The sequence below is a fragment of the Aethalodelphis obliquidens genome, unplaced genomic scaffold (assembly GCF_003676395.1).
Source record: "Aethalodelphis obliquidens isolate GAN/ISIS:26980383/991018 unplaced genomic scaffold, ASM367639v1 scaffold19, whole genome shotgun sequence".
In the NCBI taxonomy this organism is placed as follows: domain Eukaryota; kingdom Metazoa; phylum Chordata; class Mammalia; order Artiodactyla; family Delphinidae; genus Aethalodelphis; species Aethalodelphis obliquidens.
The window spans coordinates 12,464,817-12,484,054 of record NW_020837963.1 but is presented as its reverse complement, the minus strand read 5'-3'; the positions used below and the strand labels follow the sequence as shown (position 1 = coordinate 12,484,054).

Below are 19,238 nucleotides of genomic sequence, written 5' to 3'. Positions count from 1 at the left end.
AGGGGAACACTCTTGCACTGCTGGTGGGAATGTGAATTGGTACAGCTACTGTGGAGAACAGTATGGAGGTTCCTTAAAAAACTACAAATAGAACTATCGTACGACCCAGCAATCCCACTACTGGGCATATACCCTGAGAAAACCATAATTCAAAATGAGTCGGGTTTCCCTGGTGGCGCAGTGGTTGGGAGTCCGCCTGCCAATTCAGGGGACACGGGTTCGTGCCGTGGTCCAGGAAGATCCCACATGCCACGGAGCGGCTGGGCCCATGAGCCATGGCCGCTAAGCCTGCGCGTCCGGAGCCTGTGCTCCGCAATGGGAGAGGCCACAACAGTGAGAGGCCCGCGTACTGCAAATAAATAAATAAATAAAGGAAAAAGAGTCATGTGCCAAAATGTTCATTGCAGCTCTATTTACAATAGCCAGCACATGGAAGTAACCTAAGTGTCCATCAACAGATGAATGGATAAAGAAGATGTGGCACATGTACACAATGGAATATTACTCAGCTATAAAAAGAAACGAAATTGAGTTATTTGTAGTGAGGTGGATGGACCTAGAGTCTGTCACACAGAGTGAAGTAAGTCAGAAAGAGAAAAACAAATATCATATGCTAACACATATATATGGAATCTAAAAAAAAAAAAGGTCATGAAGAACCTAGGGGTAAGATGGGAATAAAGACACTGACCTACTAGAGAATGGACTTGAGGATATGGGGAGGGGGAAGGGTAAGCTGTGACAAAGTGAGAGAGTGGCATGGACATATATACACTACCAAATGTAAAATAGGTAGCTAGTGGGAAGCAGCCGCATAGCACAGGGAGATCAGCTTGGTGGTTTGTGACCACCTAGAGAGGTGGGATAGGGAAGGTGGGAGGGAGGGAGACGCAAGAGGGAAGAGATATGGGAACATATGTATATGTATAAATGACTCACTTTGTTATAAAGCAGAAACTAACACACCATTGTAAAGCAATCATACTCCAATAAAGATGTTAAAAAAAAAAAGAAAAGTTGTTTGTAGGGACCCCCCTGGGGGTGCATTTGTCAAGAATCCACCTGCCAATGCAGGGGACACAGGTTCGACCCCTCGTCCGGGAAGATCCCATATGCCGCAGAGCAATTAAGTCCGTGTGCCACAACTACTGAGCCTGCATTCTAGAGCCCGCGAGCCACAACTACTCAGCCCACATGCCACAAGTACTGAAGCCTGCGCTCCTAGAGCCCTTGCTCCACAACAAGAGAAGCCACCACAATGAGAAGCCTGCGCCTCGCAACGAAGAGCAGCCCCCGCTTGCAGCAACGAAGACCCAATGCAGCCAAAAAAAAAAAAGTTGTTTGTAACCAGGGGGAGAGAGAGAGAGTAGCAAAATAGTGGGGGCAAAGACCAGATGACAGTAGATCAAAAGGGCAGGAGAGGTGACAAAATGGACAGAGCACACGCTCTCCTTCCTGGGCAAGGAGAGATGAGAGGCTGGACAGTGGAGAGAGGAGACACAGAGGGAAGGAAGAGTTTCAAATGACAGATAGTAGCACGTTTCCAGACAGAGGAAGAGAAGTTGAGGATAAAAGTGAGAGAAGAGGGGACTTCCCTGGTGGTCCAGCGGTTGAAACTTCGCCTTCCAATGCAGGGGATGTGGGTTTGATCTCTGGTCAGGGAGCTAAGATCTCACACGCCTCATGGCCAAAAAACCAAAACATAAAACAGAAGCAATATTGTAACAAATTCAATAAAGACTTTAAGAAAAAATGGTCCACATCAAAAAAAATCTTTAAGAAGAAACTGAGAGAAGGGTTATCTAAGGAGCAAGGGGAGTTGAGAGAGTGTTGTAAAGGAAGGATGAAGTAAGGAAGAGGCCTGGGACACAACAACAGCCATCTCACCCTCTGCTGAGATGGAGCAACTGTGTCACGTGGGTGCCTATGCAGCAGGTGCACACCCCGCCCTGCAGAATACAGAGCAGTTGTGAGATCTGTTCAGTCAAGCTGGGCTTCACTTTCATCTGATCGTCAGCACAAGAATGCTCGTAAGTTTGTCCGTTTGTCAAATGAAGGCTAGAGGTGGGTAATTTATAACATGAGGTCCTTTGCAGATTCCAAATTCTACAACTTGTAATTCTATAAAAATAATGCAGCAAGGTCACTGCTTAAGTGAAATAACTGGTACCATTTATTATGATGAAATTAAGGACTAAACACATGAAGCAGCATAGCTGGTATCATTATTCAACCACAGTTATTGAGTGCCTATATTGAGTGTTCAGATTTTCTAAACTAAAAACTGGGACAGAGCTCAACAAAGGATTTCTTCTGAAACTATGAATTTATTTGACAAGTCTTTAATAGGCATAAAATCAAATCACTCTTAGTTATACATCAAATAAATTGCCTCCACTTAAAAGAATAAAAATGCATGATAAAAGGATCTATGTGAGAATTCTGGGGTATATGGCTTTTGGCCAGATGAAGCCCTCTACTACTTGCTATGGGAAACAATAAAAGAAATGGATGCAAAAACCCCTTTCTTCAAGCTACTCATAATGTGCATAATTGAGGAGCTGTAAGTGACTAAAAATCACATGTAGAGGCATATCTAATCTTTGCTATGAAAAAATTCTAAAACCTCTTACTCTCCAAATTAATCATATTTTCCCATCAACTTAGAATTTTATTAAAAAAATCTCTAATCCTTTATTTGTTATGTATTATCTCACTACTAGCCCTTAAGAACATAATAAAATTGCCTTAAATTTAAAAATTGTATTTTAATTTCATTATATTTCCAGAGGTACTTTATCTTCCTTTCTAACTGAGCTTTGATAGTCAGTAGTTTATGAGAGCTTCAATTTTTCTATTCTGAGATTAGTAAAGAATATTTTTTGTATAGCAGAAATTAACACAACATTGTAAATCAACTATACTTCAATTTTAGAAGAATACTTTTGCAAAATGAATAACAAATCCTTAAAGTATTCATTTCAGAACAAGTATATATCATACTTGTGTGTGTGCTATACTGCTTTTCTCTTAGTTTAGTAACATCTGTGCATTTCTACACTTTTGTATTTTGTGCTACTGCATCAAATATAGTAGTGTAAAATGAGTCAGTGTTTATATGGTGACCAAAAGAGAAATAATTAAACTGAGTCAAGCATGGCATGCTCCACGCTGGTTGGTCTGTGTATGAGGGTCTTCACAAGGATATTCAAGTTCAGTAACACAGCAACTGATAACTAAATTTTAACAATGAATTCTGAGGAAACTTCAGTGATGTTTACCCGTCCAAACCTCGAAAAAAGTTAGTTCTACTTTCTTAGTGTCTAGGATATTTTTAACTGAGGATGCTGTATTATTTATAGTCTCGGCAATTAAATGTAAATTACTCAGAAGCCTCTGTACTTCTGCCTCTAACAACAATCATCTAGAGAGCTGGATGATGCCTTTTGGAAGATCACCTAGGACAGCGGTCCCCAACCTTTTTAGCACCAGGGACCAGTTTCTTGGAAGACAATTTTTCTATGGACTGGGGCGGGGGTGGGGGGTGGGGAAGGATGGTTTTGGGATGATTCAAGTGCATTGATTTATTTTTTTTAACATCTTTATTGGAGTATAATTGCTTTACAATGTTGTGTTAATTTTTGCTTATAACAAAGTGAATCAGCTATACGTATACATATATCCCCATATCCCCTCCCTCTTGCGTCTCCCTCCCACCCTCCCTATCCCACCCCTCTAGGTGGTCGCAAAGCACCTAGCTGATCTCCCTGTGCTATGAAGCGCATTGATTTATTATGGTGTCTCTGAAGTCAAACCTCTCTGCTAATGATAATCTGTATTTGCAGCCGCTCCCCAGTGCTAGCATCACTGCCTCAGCTCCATCTCAAATCATCAGGCATTAGACTCTCATAAGGAGTGCGCAACCTAGATCCCTCACATGTTTAGTTCACAGTAGGGTTTGCGTTCCTATGAGAATATAATGGCGCCGCTGATCTAACAGGAGGCAGAGCTCAGGCAGTAATGCGAGCAATAGGGAGACTGCTTCATCTGTATTTACATCTGGCCGTAAATACAGATAAAGCTTCACTTGCTCACCTGCTGCTCACCTCCTGCTGTGCGGCCCAGTTCCTAACAGGCCACAGACCGGTGCTGGTCCATGGCCTGGGGGGTTGGGGACCCCTGATCTAGGAGATTGACAAAGGCAAAACAAAGTGCAATGAGATGGGAGAGAATCTAGAGGAATTCATTTCTTAAATGTTACCTTATTGTACTTCTTAGTCTGCTTATTCATAAACACAAAATTAATTCAATGTTGGAACAATCTTGTTGCTAATATATCTGTGTTCTAGAAAGAATACAGTTTAATTCCTATATAATAAAATAGCTTTATTTGTTACAGCGATGCAAAATCTGGTGATAGAACTATTTTGAATAACTATGTTTTGAAGGATATGTATGCTATAGTCTCTCACAGGCAATGAAATCTAAGTAATTTTCTTGTATTATTAATGGATACCACTGTATTTTTAACAATATCCCTGGAACTAAAATGTAAATATTAGGAAATATTTAAATCTGACTATAAAGTTTACACAGCAGCTAAAACTGTAATTTTTAAAATATGGAACCATAAATGGCTCAAAATTGCCAAAGCAATCCTGAGGAAAAAGAACAAAGCTGGAGGCATAACACTTCCAGACTTCACATTATATTACAGAGCTACAGTAATCAAAACAGCATGGTACTGGCACAAAAACAGACACATAGATCAATGAAACAGAATAGAGAGCCCAGAAATAAATCCACACACCTAGGGTCGATTAATCTATGACAAAGGCAGCAAGAATATACTATGGGAAAAGAAAGTCTCTTCGCCAAGTGGTATTGGGAAAGCTGGACTGCTACATGTAAATCAATGGAATCAAAACACTTCCTCACACCATATACAAAAATAAACTAAAAATGGTTTAAAAACCTAAATATAGACATGACACTATTAAACTCCTAGAAGAAAACATAGGTAAAACATTCTTTGACATAAAATGTAGCGATATTTTCTTAAATTAGTCACCCAAGGCAAATGAAATAAAAGCAATAATAAATAAATGGAACACACTCCAACTTTAAAGCTTTTGCACTGCAAAGGAAGCTATTAACAAAACAAAAAGACAACTTACAGAATGGGACAAAATATTTGCAAATGATGTGACTGAAAAGGAGTCCATATCTGAAATACACAACTCAATATCAAAAAAACAAACAACCCAATTAAAAAATGGACAGAAGACCTACATAGCATTTTTCCAAAGAAGACATACAGATGGCCAACAATACAAATCAAAACCACAATGAGGTATAACCTCACACTGGTCAGAATGGCTATCATCAAAAAGTCTACAAATAATAAATGCTGGAGAGAGTGTGGAGAAAAGGGAACTCTCTTACACTGTTGGTGGGAATGTAAATTGGTGCCGCCACTATGGAAAACAGTATGGAGGTTTCTTAAAAAACTAAAAATAGAGCTACCATATGATCCAGCAATTCTACTCTTGGGCATAAATCCAGAAAAAAACAAAAACTTTAATTTGAAAAGATACATGCACCCCAATGTTCACAGCAGCACTATTTACAATAGCCAAGACATAGAAAAGACCCAAGTGTCCATCAACAGACAACTGGCTTAAGAAGATGTGAGATATATATATATATATATATAACTTAGCCATAAAAAAGAATGAAATATTGCTATTTGCAGCAACATGGGTGGACCTAGAGAATATTATACTTAGTGAAGTAAGTCAAACAGAGAAAGACAAATATCACTTACATGTGTAATATTAAAAATAATACAAATGAATTTGTATATGAAACAGAAACAGAGTCACAGACATGAAAAAAAATTTATGGTTACCAAAGGGGAGAGGGAGGGAAAGAGGGACAAATTAGGAATATGGGATTAACAGATACAAACTAATATACATGAAAGAGATAAGCAACAAGGATTTACTGTATAGCGCTGGGAACTATATTCAATATGTTGTAATAACCTATAATGGAATATAATCTGAAAAAAAACTGAGTCACTTTGTTGTACATCTGAAATTAACACAATATTGTAAATCAACTACACTTCAATTTAAAAAATTATATTATTTTTGTATCTTTTACTAAATAAAATATCGACAAATATCTACAGATACATAAATGACTCCAGGAAGATCTAGGATATTTCAATTAATACAAAGAAGACGATTTTTAATTTTTAGAAAATAATCAGAGTATTATATGTAAAATGACTATCTTTGTTTCCATGCCTCTGAAATAAAATTATAAACGTGTTATATTTCACATACACATACATATGTACATAAATACATATATATACATACATATTACAGAAAGGACTTAGGGAAGCTTATAGAACATAATTCAGTAAAAAGATAGAAAAGGAAGATAAGCTTGAGGTGTGATGATGAGATAAAGAGAATGGAGATGTAAGCCATAACTACTAAAGTGAGGTGGGGAATTTGGTTTTGAGCTGCCCAATGACCAAAGCAAAATGTTTACATTAACTCTGGTTAAGTATAATTAAAAACAAAAAACATATACTCGTTCCTTAGGACAAAACGAACAAAAAATGCCTGTCATCTGGATTTGAAAGAAATGTTTTTATTGAGTCCTTACAGAAGGGACCCTAAACAATGGACATCAGTATGACGCTTACAGTAACTGCACTGTCAACCTTCTTAAGACACTCACATGGCAGGTTCCTCAGTGCAAACTGCAGGCAAAACACTGACAAGGAACTTGGGGAAGGGAACGCTGAAGGAGGTCAGACAATGTGGTCCAAACAGGCAGCTCTCTGATGGTTTAGCTTAATCTAGGGATATAAACTAGAATATGTAGAGGGATAAATGGACCCTGTGTTTTTTAAACTAACTTCTAATTGTTCTGGTTTTTTTCAATGGAGTTTTAGATAAAAGTCAATTAATGAACAGTTTGAAGTTAAAGTCTCTGGCAGGCATTCTGTGCTACTGTCTAAGGGCAAGTCTTTAAAAATTAAGTGCATCGCTGGAATGCAGGAGCTGAAGGGCTGTCTTTAGATGTTTCCTTGGAAATTCTGAGCTTACTCAATATGTAAACAGAAAGGCATTCTAGGATACAGGCTCTGACATAACAGAACATGGTCACAAAGGACAATGACTCAGGTTTTGTTTTCTTGATTCCGGATTATTAGAGCACTTGTTTTCGAACTTTAGTGTGCATAAGAATCATCAGGCTTCATGACAGTCTGATGCAGTGGCTCTCAGGGGGAGCCTAGAAATCAGGTAATTCTCTTGAAGATAGTCCAGGAACTACACTTAGAGATCATTATTCCCCAGAGGGCCTAACAGAGTGAGCACTTAATACCTGTGTTTAGTGTCCTTAGTTCTCTCAACTAACAGGCACTGAATGTATTTTAATATTGACACATGTGAGCTCTTTCCCAAGACATTCTTGAGAGTCGCCAAATCTGTAAAACAACTGAGTCTATAAACTGCATATGGCCGTCCTTCAGTATCTACAGATGTTCAAACCCTTACATAAAAGGCCTTATGACAGTTGGCTGTCCGTTTCCACAGGTCCCACATCGGCAGATTCAACCACCCGCTCCGCAAATGGAAATTCTTCTGAGGACTCTCAGTTCCACGTTGATCTCAGTCCTACAAACAGGTATGTTCCTCTTGAACAACTGCTCTATTTCTATCATCTGAACATTGTGACTTAGGTATTGATGGTCTACCCTCTTGGCACACTGGATGCTAAGAAGTTTAGATACAAACATATGGCTCAAGCCTGGCAAATTATTCATTTCTGCGGTCTATAACCTCATATTTTAATATCAACAAGTGAGTTTTGGGTCAGTAAGAAGACAGAATTATATCAAATTTTACTGGCATGTGTTCTAATCCATTTCTGTTTTCAAGCAGGAGATATTACAAGAAGCTTTAACAACTGACGGAAAAATATTATATGAACAAACTTAGAAAAATCAAACTTTCTGTATCAATCCTTCTTTCTTTCATTGTACTTACAATTTGTAGCTTAAACTTAAATATGTTTTGAGTAAATATGTCAGAGGACAAAGAAATTTACTTAACAACATACTTCAGTGGATGGATTCACCACTCATTAAATTGTATATTAAGTCATTTAATCATTAATAAACCTGAATAAATGAATGAATAAACAAACAAACCTGAATAAACTGACTATTGGTATGTAGTAACATACAATACAGAAGTCAGCCTAAGCTTAAAGCCAAGACTTTCATAGCACCAATAAAGTGGAAATTTTAAATACAATCTGAAAAATAACTGCCAAGTTACTAACAGTAAAGAAAATCTTAGAGAAATTACCACGTTCAAGGTTTAAAATTCTGAACCCAGATACATATCAGAATCACAAGCCTACTTGTCAAGGTTATAAAACAAAACAAATCTAAAAAACAAGAAAACCAATCTTAGGATCATTCCACATTTGACGATGCTACTTCATCTTGGTACTCAGAAAATAGAGAAATTTATGTATAACCCAAATGAGAGTACTTTTGATTTTTAAATATTCAATGACTTCAGGATACTAGAATAGTTCTTAATTGAATTAATACAACTTTAGATGTGAAGAGCATCTTTATAACATTGACTAAAATTTATTTAATATTTTGGGAAGTAAACCAATTTTTTTACATATATGAAAATGATAATAATGCCATCCTATAGTTTTTATGCATATAAAATTCTTTAAAATAAATATTAACCAATTTCTTACACAAATTTTGGGTTTTCACATTATTGCTCAGATGGAGAGACCCCCCTCCCCGGAAACTAATATTCTCTGAATACCTAAGTCACAAGTATTCTGCTAGGTGCTTTGACAAATATCATCTCGTTAAAAAAAAAATAGTAAATGAAGTTTTATAGTTTTTTATGACCTACCAACCATAAGAACTGAATATTGGTATGTAGCAACATTATAGAGGTTAGCCTAAGCTAAAACCCACAGCATCTTTAACAAAGGGCAAAGGAAAGAAGAAAACAAACAAACAAACTAAAAGAATACAACATTATATAAAGATTTTAAAAACAAATTTCACCTGACTGGACCACAGATATTCACATCACTGACTTTGACTAGAGTTTCATATTTAGTGAAAGGCATTTATTTATAAGTAGAGGGCAAATAAGTGCTGTAAGGCACGTACAATGGTACAAACATGGCAGGTTTTCAATAAAATAAGTTTTACTTCTGTTGATATGTTAATATATTTGTTGTTGTTCATTTATCAATCTAGTACAAATCAGCCTAAATAAGTAGCATGGCATCGCCCTGTAAAACTTTGGAGGTCCCACCTAAGCTTAGTGTTCTCTGAAGTCCTCCATGAAGTCCTCCATGATCTGTTCCAACTAATTTAGTACAAGCCTTACATTGTTATTCATCTTTCTAAGTTTATGCACTGACTTTTTATGGCTTATATCTTCACAGCTCTAATAATATCGAATACAATTTAATAAGAGGTAGTTAACTACCTCAATTTATAACTACTTGTTATAAATCCTATGTTTCATGAGATTATATCTTATCAACTATGTTCTAGAAAGAGAATTACACGTGTTTGCTCAACTCTGCTGACTCGCCACTGCTTGCAGAATAATAACCAAATTTCTGTGTATGGAACTCAAAGCCCTATCCTGTGGCCCTATGCTAGACTTCCATCCTACCTACATTCCAGCCACTACCACAGAGAATTTGCCAAACTCACTGTATACTTTTGTACCTCCAAACACTGGTCAGTATGATTCTTTCTGCAATTCCAGATGGCACACACTTACTTATTCTGCAAAGCTCACCCCATCAACTCTTCAGTGAAGCTTTCCCAGAACCCACCACCACTCCTACCACCACCCCCCAAACCCCTGCGGAGGGCAAATCCTTCTTCCGTTTGGCAGCCACTTTTATTAAAGTACTTTTCTCCTTTAGTAAAAGGAAATTATTATTATTAGTCTGCCTTCTCCTTTGTGAAACTTTCCAAGACTCCATTATTATTATTATTATTATTATTATTATTATTCCGCTTCCTCTTCTGTGAACTCTCTAAGCCTCCCATATCCAGAGTTAAGCACTACATTTATTGCCCAACCCTGTCCCTCATACGTAATTCTCTCCCAGCACATAACACAGCACCCTGGCCTTACTTATCTTTATAATTACCTGCCCTACACAGATGTAGAGAACAAACGTATGGACCCCAAGGGGGGAAAACCACGGGGGGCTGGGGGTGTGTGCTGAATTGGGCGATTGGGATTGACAATGTATACACTGATGTGTATAAAATTGATGACTAATAAGAACCTGCAGTATAAACAAACAAACAACAAAACAAAACAAAACAAAAAATAATTACCTGCCCTATTAGACACTGTGCTCCTTGAGGACATCATCTCATTCATCATTGCACCCCCAGAGCCTAGTCAGCACTTGATACGCAGTAGATGTTCAATAAATATTATTAAATTAACAAACAAAATACAATTGCTTTCTGCCCAATCAGAAAAGAACTGGTACCGAGCATTCCATTTAGACACCTGCCTCCTTAGCATTCAAGCAGAAACCTTGCTCTCCAGTGATTAAACAAGAGCAAACCAAAGTGGATGTGCAGAAAGTAAGGTGACTGAAGGAATTGGGGAGAAGTCAGGCTTCCAGCAAGGGCAAAGGTAGGCCCTTTACATGTTGAACAATTCCCTCACGTTAGCTCCAGGGGGGTTATTTACACAGCAGTGACTGCTGTAAGCAATGCTTTGCTAACCTTCAGTAAGATAATCCCTAATGAAACTGCTTCCTCACCTCCACTAAGTGACAGACAAATGTCCATTTTTGCATAGACATTTCCTTAGAGAATAATCGACTGGGAATATAACAACTACATGTATTTTTAACATCAGTTAATTATACAAAAGCATTTAATATATATAATTTTTAATGAAAAGAACACAAACCAGAATTAACGTGGCATGATGTTAAAAAATTACTGTATCCTAACATGCCTACTCTATATCACAAGAAAATATCTGTACACATGCATACTACAGTATAATCTTTTTCTATGTGTTCTTGATTTAACTTCTGGATGGTATAAATCAGAAACAGCAAAATGAAGAGACTAGGATGTAAAACCTACTGTAAATATGACGAAAGATACGGGAAGACGCAGAGTACAATTAATTCAGCAAATATTTTTGAAATGCCAGGAAATACAAAAGGCATAAAGATGCATAGTGTAACGCCACTGCTTTCAGGAAACTTATCTGAAATAAAGCCTTCCACTACAATATACTCACAGAACCGAGCAAACAAGTAAGGACAGCATTGAGCTTGTCTTAAAAAGAAAAATGTTATGTAACTATGACTAACTGGTTGCTCTGTTTTCTACAAAAACAATTATCTTCAACAGATTTTAACACTCTTTCTACTGAACACATGGAGGTAAAAAAATTTTTAGGGACCTCCCTGGTGGCGCAGTGTTAAGAATCCACCTGCCAATGCAGGGGACATGGGTTCGAGCCCTGGTACGGGAAGATCCCACATGCTGCGGAGCAACTAAGCCCGTGCGCCACAACTACTGAGCCTGCACTCTACAGCCGGCGAGCTAAAACTACTGAGCCCACGTGCCACAACTACTGAAGCCTGGGTGCCTAGAACCTGTGCTCCACAGCAAGAGAAGCCACCGCAACGAGATGCCCACGCACTGCAACGAGAAGCCCGCGCACCACAACGAAGAGCAGCCCCCGCTCGCTGCAACTAGAGAAAGCCCGCGTGCAGCAACGAAGGCCCAACGCAGCCAAATATAAATAAATATATTAAAAAAAATTTTTTTTAAACAAAATGTACCTCAAGCTATAAACATTCTGAGAGCCAAAAAAGTACTTTAAGAGAAAAATAAACATAAGGCGACTACATTTCGACATTTAAAAAATCTTCACTTCATAATAATTAAATGCTCTACACATACAAATTATTAGAGTTATACTTCACATATACAACATTGTTTATAAAAGTTTTAACTGTTCTTGACTTCTTTGAACTGCTCTTGGCCTGTTTTCTCAGAGGGAAAACACCTATACTTAGTAGGACAATATGCAAATGCTGGCCTTTATATCAAAAATAAAATTTACCAGCAAAAAGTTGGCATAAAGGTTTCTATTGGCTGAAAAGTATATCTTCCTCCTCTAAGTTATAGCTTCCTAACTCTCTCTTTTGTAATGTAAAAGCTAATTTGAGTAATGGATATAAGAATACAGACATATTTAATAGATGCTATATCTTACTCATTTTTTTTAGGTTTTGAGAAAACCTCTTCACAACACAATTTCAAACAGTGGCTTTATTATAGTTGTGTTTTTGACTAAATATAAGGTGCTTAAATTGTTTTAGAAAGTAAGCAGATATTAATTCATAATTGGAATTCTAACTGGGCACAACTACGAACTCATCCTGCTCAAAAAATTGTTTTAAATTATTTGTTACTAAAAATTATTTATTTTGCATGCTATTGAAGGCTTCTTTACCTGCAGATGGCTGGGAAACATTCCTGAAGACCTTTCTTTTTAACTAAAGATCCTTCAAGGCAGTACATAATGATGTCCATAACCTTTACAGAAAAGACACAAATCTAAAATTAGTTTCAAATACTTAATTTTCCATAATTTAAATTATTAACTTAGGCCTCATTTGCATTAAAATTCTACATAGTTTGATTTTGATATTTACTTTAAAACTACAGTATATTTACTAAAATTACAGTGTACTTACTTTATACTATAGGCCATCCTTTCTCTTACCTGTGAAAACCATTTTTTAAAGACAGCACACAGTAAAATAAAGAAACCAGACTTGTTTACTTGAAAGGCAATTCCTATTTATGTACAGGATAGGTAGCTTTTATTCAAGCACACTCTATATTCTGTTTTACTTATAGTGAAAGATATAGAAGAGACTATAACCTTTAAAAACTGCTCTAATACCGTCCATTCCATGTGAATGGTAAATGGACATAGCAATCATTTTGATTTTTGAGGAAATTTAAATCAAGTCTCCAGAAATGATACAAAAGTTCACTCATTTTAGTCATCTCTTTCTTTCTTTTAGAGGTGCTGGAAATAAAGATGCTGATTTATATTACTACACTAGAATATTTAATTTAGCTGTGGATGTATTGATATCATTTAAAACAGAATATTCTTACCTCCACGAGAAGATCCACAACATCCGTGGGCATCTTTTCAATAAGAATTTCAATGACTCTCAGAATTTCCCCTTTAGCTCGGGCAAGAGTTGTGGTGTGCATGTTCTGCTGGGATTGGGTATTTGCTGCAAGAGCAGTATGTCTGTGCACCTAGAAAAACATTTCCATGTTGCAGATATGGTCGACACTTGATAGACTTTTACATTTCTAGCCACTGGTTTTTCACTTACTAATACAACAGAAAAAAAAATCAACAAAAACAAATGTCTTGGGGTGAGTCACGAAACACTTTTAATTACAAAGAAAGTACTGAGTACAATAAACACTCAGTATGTATTCCCTAATAGAATTCTAGTTCTTGGGCATTATATGAGACTTTAATACACTACCACCATGACATTTTTAAAAAGAGACAAACAGAAGGTTTGTGAATCCTGCATATTCAGCATTGAGGTGGGTAGCAGTTAGGAGACACCAGCGCGTATAAGACATGATTTTTGTTCTCAAGTAATAATGGTAAATGATGCTTACATAGCACTTACTGTGTCCCAGGCACCATTCTAGGTGCTTTATAATCAAGTTGGGAAATTAAAAAAAAACATACCTCCAAAAATAATGAACACTGTGTAAACACAGCTGACCCTTGAACAATGCTGGGAGTTAGGGGCGCCAACCCTCCACGGAGTTGAAAATCCGTGTACATCTTACAGTTGGCCCTCTGTGTCCAAGGATTCAACCATCCACAAGAATGTTCAGTCCTGTAGTATTTACTACTGAAAAAAATTCACATATAAGTGGACCTGCGCAGTTCAAACCCATGTTGTTCAAGGGTCAACTGTAATGTAAGTTCAGTGTGATTTTGCTTCCTTGTACAAACTGTAAGTCTTAACAGTTCAAAGGAGAAACAGCATTAACAGGCCCTGGGTCAGCCATGCAGGAGTGGGCATGGGGATGGGGTTAGGGACAGCTGTCATGGTGAGAAATACTTCAGTATTTTACTCTAAACCTCTAAGTGAAGTGGAAAACGTTTTTTTAAAAGGTAATAAATGTGGACTATTACATTAAAATATTAGTTAGAACATGAAGAATGTGGGAATCATTGGCAATTAGTTAGACCATTAACATTAAAATATTTAAAAATTACCTTTCTAGTCAAATGCTGGAGTAGAACAAACCCCAAGCATGGCTATTCTAACAGTTCATTTAAAAATACTCATATGTAAATGGTGAAAATTAAGTTTAAAAACACAATTAATATAAAATACTTGTTTATCTCTTTAAAGAGGCAATTTAATGCCTGGCCTTTATAAGACCTGTATCTGTATCAGACTAATGTAAGGCTTATACAGTATATTCAATATTAGTATCTCTGTATGTTCCACTGATATGAAAAACTGGTAAAAAAAAAACCCATGTCTAATAAATCTGTTCATTTATACATACATATACTTTATAAAAATATATACTATCTATAAAATATAGACATATACATATGTATATTTTAAACACAGTGGACTCTCAGTGCACCACTATGCACTATTAGAAATACATAGCCCCTTAGTCTGCAAATCTATTTTAGGTGTGAATTCAAAGTCCCACTGCCTCAGATAAACCCATACAATCTGCTATTAGGCCCTTCTTTCCTCCCTTCTGGCTACATTCATGTCACAAATATTTGCTGCATGCCGATTAAGGATGGCTCTGGGGCAGACATAGGCCCAGTAGGTTGTAGGTTATCAGGGCAGACTCCGAGGTATTTATTTAGTATTTTAAAAATTCATCTTAGCTACAGGAAAAACAACTCAGGCAGAGCCCATACCCCACGGACACTGAGTCTGCACATTATTCATGCTAAAATGGAACAAACCTTTAAAGAAAATTTAGGCGTTTATCTTCCTTGCCTTTTCTCCCACTACTAAGACCTATAGGAAAGACCTTATAATTGGTTCATTGTTCTTTACTAGTTTTTCAGTTAGACGTGGGCAATTAGAGCACTGAGAATTCGGGAATCAATTGGCATTCAAGTCTTTATCTGTGATATGTAATAGGAAAAACAATTAGCAAGTTTATGACTTACATTTTTGTTTACAGTTGGAGAGTCAGTGTTAAATAAGTTTTGTTTTGATTATAGGTAGATACTTACACTTGTAAAATGTGGATACCTTTAATATATTTTAATTTGAACAAGCCTGCTATATTTCAGATTGAGAAATTACTGTAAATACAAATATTTACAAGTGAATTAACGTTGAGAACAGAAATGACTACAAAAACACAAGTAATGAATGCACTGCCGTGGAATTCTGTGTGCATGCACACAGGTACATACGTATTCATCCCAGCCCTAAATTATTAACTTGCATTGTTCTAGAACAAACTGTAAGGATTATCTATAGATACGGACCCTCTGCTCACAATATGAGATAATTCCTCTAACTGCGAAGATGGAGCACACTGAGAAGTTCCTCTCACCTCTTTGGCTATAGTCGTGATGAAGGCGGGTGGTCTGGCCGTGGCAATGAGAGACAGGGCATGCCTCGAGGAGCGGGCAGAGTCAGCTGCAGGGCTCAGAGGCAGCCCCATTGTGATGCTAAACAGGGATCAGAAAAAAAGGAAGAAAGAAAAGAAGCATTAGAAATATAGACTGAAAAGATTAGACACAGCTTATAATGTCAGTTCAAGGTCAATGGGAGCACTCAAACAGTTAGAATATAATGGACTTGCAACAATGAGCAGTGATTAGGAGTCAGGGTGTTCTGGCATCAAATACAAAATCGAATAATTAACCGTGAAGATTGAAAACAGTATGTGCATCTGTCCAAAGTGTTAAAAACGCCTTGTTAACAAATTATCAAGAACTAGTACTGAATACGTATCACATAGCTCCGAATAAGGCAAGAAAGAATATTGTGCAGAGCATTTTCAATTTTTTTCCTTAAAAAACTTAAAGGTAAAAATTTGTTTATAAGGCCAAGTTGAAAGGCTGTATTTAAGGCCTATATCTGAGAGGAAGCAAAACTCACTCTTGTCCATAAAATTGCCGAAGAACTGAAAATCACAAAATTATTTTTAGCTTATATATTATTTTTAGTTTGAAATACCCTCAGTAACGCTAGTTTACCCTACACTCAATACTTTCAGAACCAATCTAATCAGCATTTTCTGCCAGTAGGTATTCAGTATTGTTGCAAAAAATTCTATTAACTGATACTTACTCTCTCTCTATAAAGAACATACACATGACATGGTCCAGGCTATATACAAGAATATGTACATGATGAAATAAATCTTTCTAGAGTGAGAGGATGTCATGATAGGATAGTGCTGCTATATTTTCCTTTGCCACTCCTAAAACATAAAAATGATAATATTCTTCTGTTTGTAAGCTTCCTTTTATTTTATATAGACTACTGTGAAAAGTATTAAGACTTTTCTTTCATTAAAACGTGGCATGTGACCCACACATCAACTGTGTACAGGGACTATTTTGTTACTCAGTAAGAGATCCATTATAGCTTCTCTTGCTAGTTAAATAACCTTGGTATTTAAATATCCATATGAAATTATATTAAGATCTGTCCTGCTCCAATTAAATAATCTTTGTGTTTCATGTGTCAAATGAATTACATTTACTAAAAATTTTCAGGAAGTTTACAAGTATCTCTATAATCGATCTAAGAATCATTATTTTAACTTTTAGTTGAAAATAAGGAGGCATCACATAGGTATTCCCATCATTCTTAAAAGGTAAATTGATTATAGAAAATTCTCCTTATTTCTTTGTGACTTTTACATTGCTCAGTCTCTGTCTGATAATATAACTGTCTCTACTCTTTTTTTCCAAACTGAGGGTAGACACAAAGTGGGAACTCAGAGAAGACGATGGAGAGCTTTCCTTTCATGTTTACCACAAAAAAGACAGATGTGAGCTGAGAGAACAAACACACATATCGAGCAATAAACAGAAGGTGCATTGGTGGGCGCGTCACCCCCATGGAAGGTCCTGATGCCTTCGGGCCCCAATGGGGGCTGGACAGAGATTCTCATCAGGAGAGCAGTTTCTCTTCTGGATTAAACTTTATTATTGAGAATTCAGGAAAAGAAATGTTTACTAGGTGAGTAGTGCTAGGCTAGATTGCTTAAAAAATTATTGTAAAAAAAAATTATTGTAAAGTTTTAGATCTTTATTAAGCTAAGTTTTAAAAAATTCAAAAGCTAAATTTTTCAGATACTCTATGATGTTTCCTGTCATCAATGTGGATGAATAGATGTTGATAATATTGAAAGCCTGAAACAAACAAATATGGCATGTTAATTGAATAATTCTGAACAAACCTACATCAACTTTCCTAAGATCAGTAAAACCACAGGATGTTGAAGTTGGAAAGATCCCCTAGGCAACATCCCTGCCAAGCAGTCAGCCAGGGAGAAAGAGGGGCCATTTCCAAGGCGTCCCACCCCACATGTGGGAGGCATGAGAGGAGGAAAAATAACTGGACGGGAACCGTAGGTAGAGGGTTGAAGTGGAGCTTCCCTGTGCTACTTCATGTCCTCTTGCATCTGCCCAGAACATCCCTATGAGGTGGTGATATCAGCATTTTACGAGGGAGAAATCAGGTCCAGAGAAAGAGCCAAGGTAGCAGCGTAATGTCTCAGGACAGCTGACCTCTGGAGAAAATTAAGGGGGAGGGGCTGGACGATGCTGTGGGTAATTGGATTAATGAATTGCTAACATGACTAAACTCAGCACTTTTGGATGCCTGGCTAGACTGCATCCCTGAGAGAGCTTTCTAGTGGTGTGTTGTAACACATGGACCTCCGGTCTGTTTTATTCAGTATCAACAGTGGATTGAATGACGATACAGGATGCACGGTCATCGACTGGTATGGAGGTAAAGTTGTAACAGAGAGCAACTGTACTAAATAGCAGAACTGGAAATCAAAAGCCCTCAAAAAGATCAAATTCAGCTAAAGAAAGAAGTCTTACATGTGGGTACCGATGACCAACTTTACAGGCAGGTATAGGACAGGCGATGGCCGAGCTTATGAAACAGACCTGAAGGTTGTTGTACTTGAAACTTACATCCGTATGTTGGTGACCTGGCTACCTGCAGGGCTAGGCTGAATCAAGGGAAATACAAGGACAGAGAAGATGTTGCCCCTGCTGCCGTTCCTGGCTCCGGGTGCCCTCCTCATGGATGTGTTTCTCACTAAGAGATGGGGCCTGGCTTCCACAGGACAGGCATTACAGCATCCTCCTGGAGTCTGTGTAAGTCTTGCCCATTCCCAGCTGTGCTGTCGTGACCTCTTGCAGTTGCAAAGCAGAGTTTTATTCACATAAACAGGATCCTTGCAAACTCACCGCCCACCTCTAAGTCCTCTCTTTCACCCCGTCTCTGTTCCTTGCATGGAGGAGAAAAGTTTAGTGGGATGCTAAGAAGGGGCCAGGGGAGGCGAGGCAGAGGGGAGAAAGAGAGAGAAAGAATAAATACACATGGATATGCACATGTGTGTGTGCACTTGAGGGTGGGGGAGGTCAGCTGACAGACTTCCAAGGCTCACGCCACAGTGACAAGTGGATATTGTCCCCCTGCCCTCATGCTGTGCCCTGTGGTCACCCTAGACTGAATAAGCACAATGTCAGTAAAATGGTTATATTAAAATACCGACTTCACCAGGTTGATGAGAAGATTGAACGAGATAACAAATGCAAAGACATCTGGCCCTGCATCTGACAGTTACAGGTACAGCAGGTGCTTCTTCTCAACCAAAGATGCCTCTTACAAGTAGAAACAAAGTGAAAAGAAAATGAGATCAATGAATGGCAGGTCACTAGTTTCAAGTTAAAGGCTTAGTCACACATTACCCTTCCTCCTCAGCAAATGACCTCGTGAATCTGGGGAAATTGGCAAACTTCTTATAGGAAGAAAAGTGATAAAGTGGGGGTAATGGGGAA

The 19,238-nt window shown here is 37.6% G+C and overlaps 1 protein-coding gene across 5 annotated transcripts in view; it reads right to left on the bottom strand.

The window, feature by feature from the left end:
- Positions 1 to 19,238, bottom strand: part of WDR7 (WD repeat domain 7) — a 391,118-nt gene that overhangs the window by 105,756 nt on the left and 266,124 nt on the right. For all 5 annotated transcript variants that reach the window (XM_027118595.1, XM_027118593.1, XM_027118592.1 and 2 more), the window contains 3 exons: positions 15,755 to 15,872; positions 13,283 to 13,432; positions 12,606 to 12,688 (listed from right to left, as the gene is read on the bottom strand). In XM_027118595.1, coding sequence (XP_026974396.1) covers positions 12,606 to 12,688; positions 13,283 to 13,432; positions 15,755 to 15,872 — 351 coding nt within the window. The remainder of the gene's footprint in view (positions 1 to 12,605; positions 12,689 to 13,282; positions 13,433 to 15,754; positions 15,873 to 19,238) is intronic.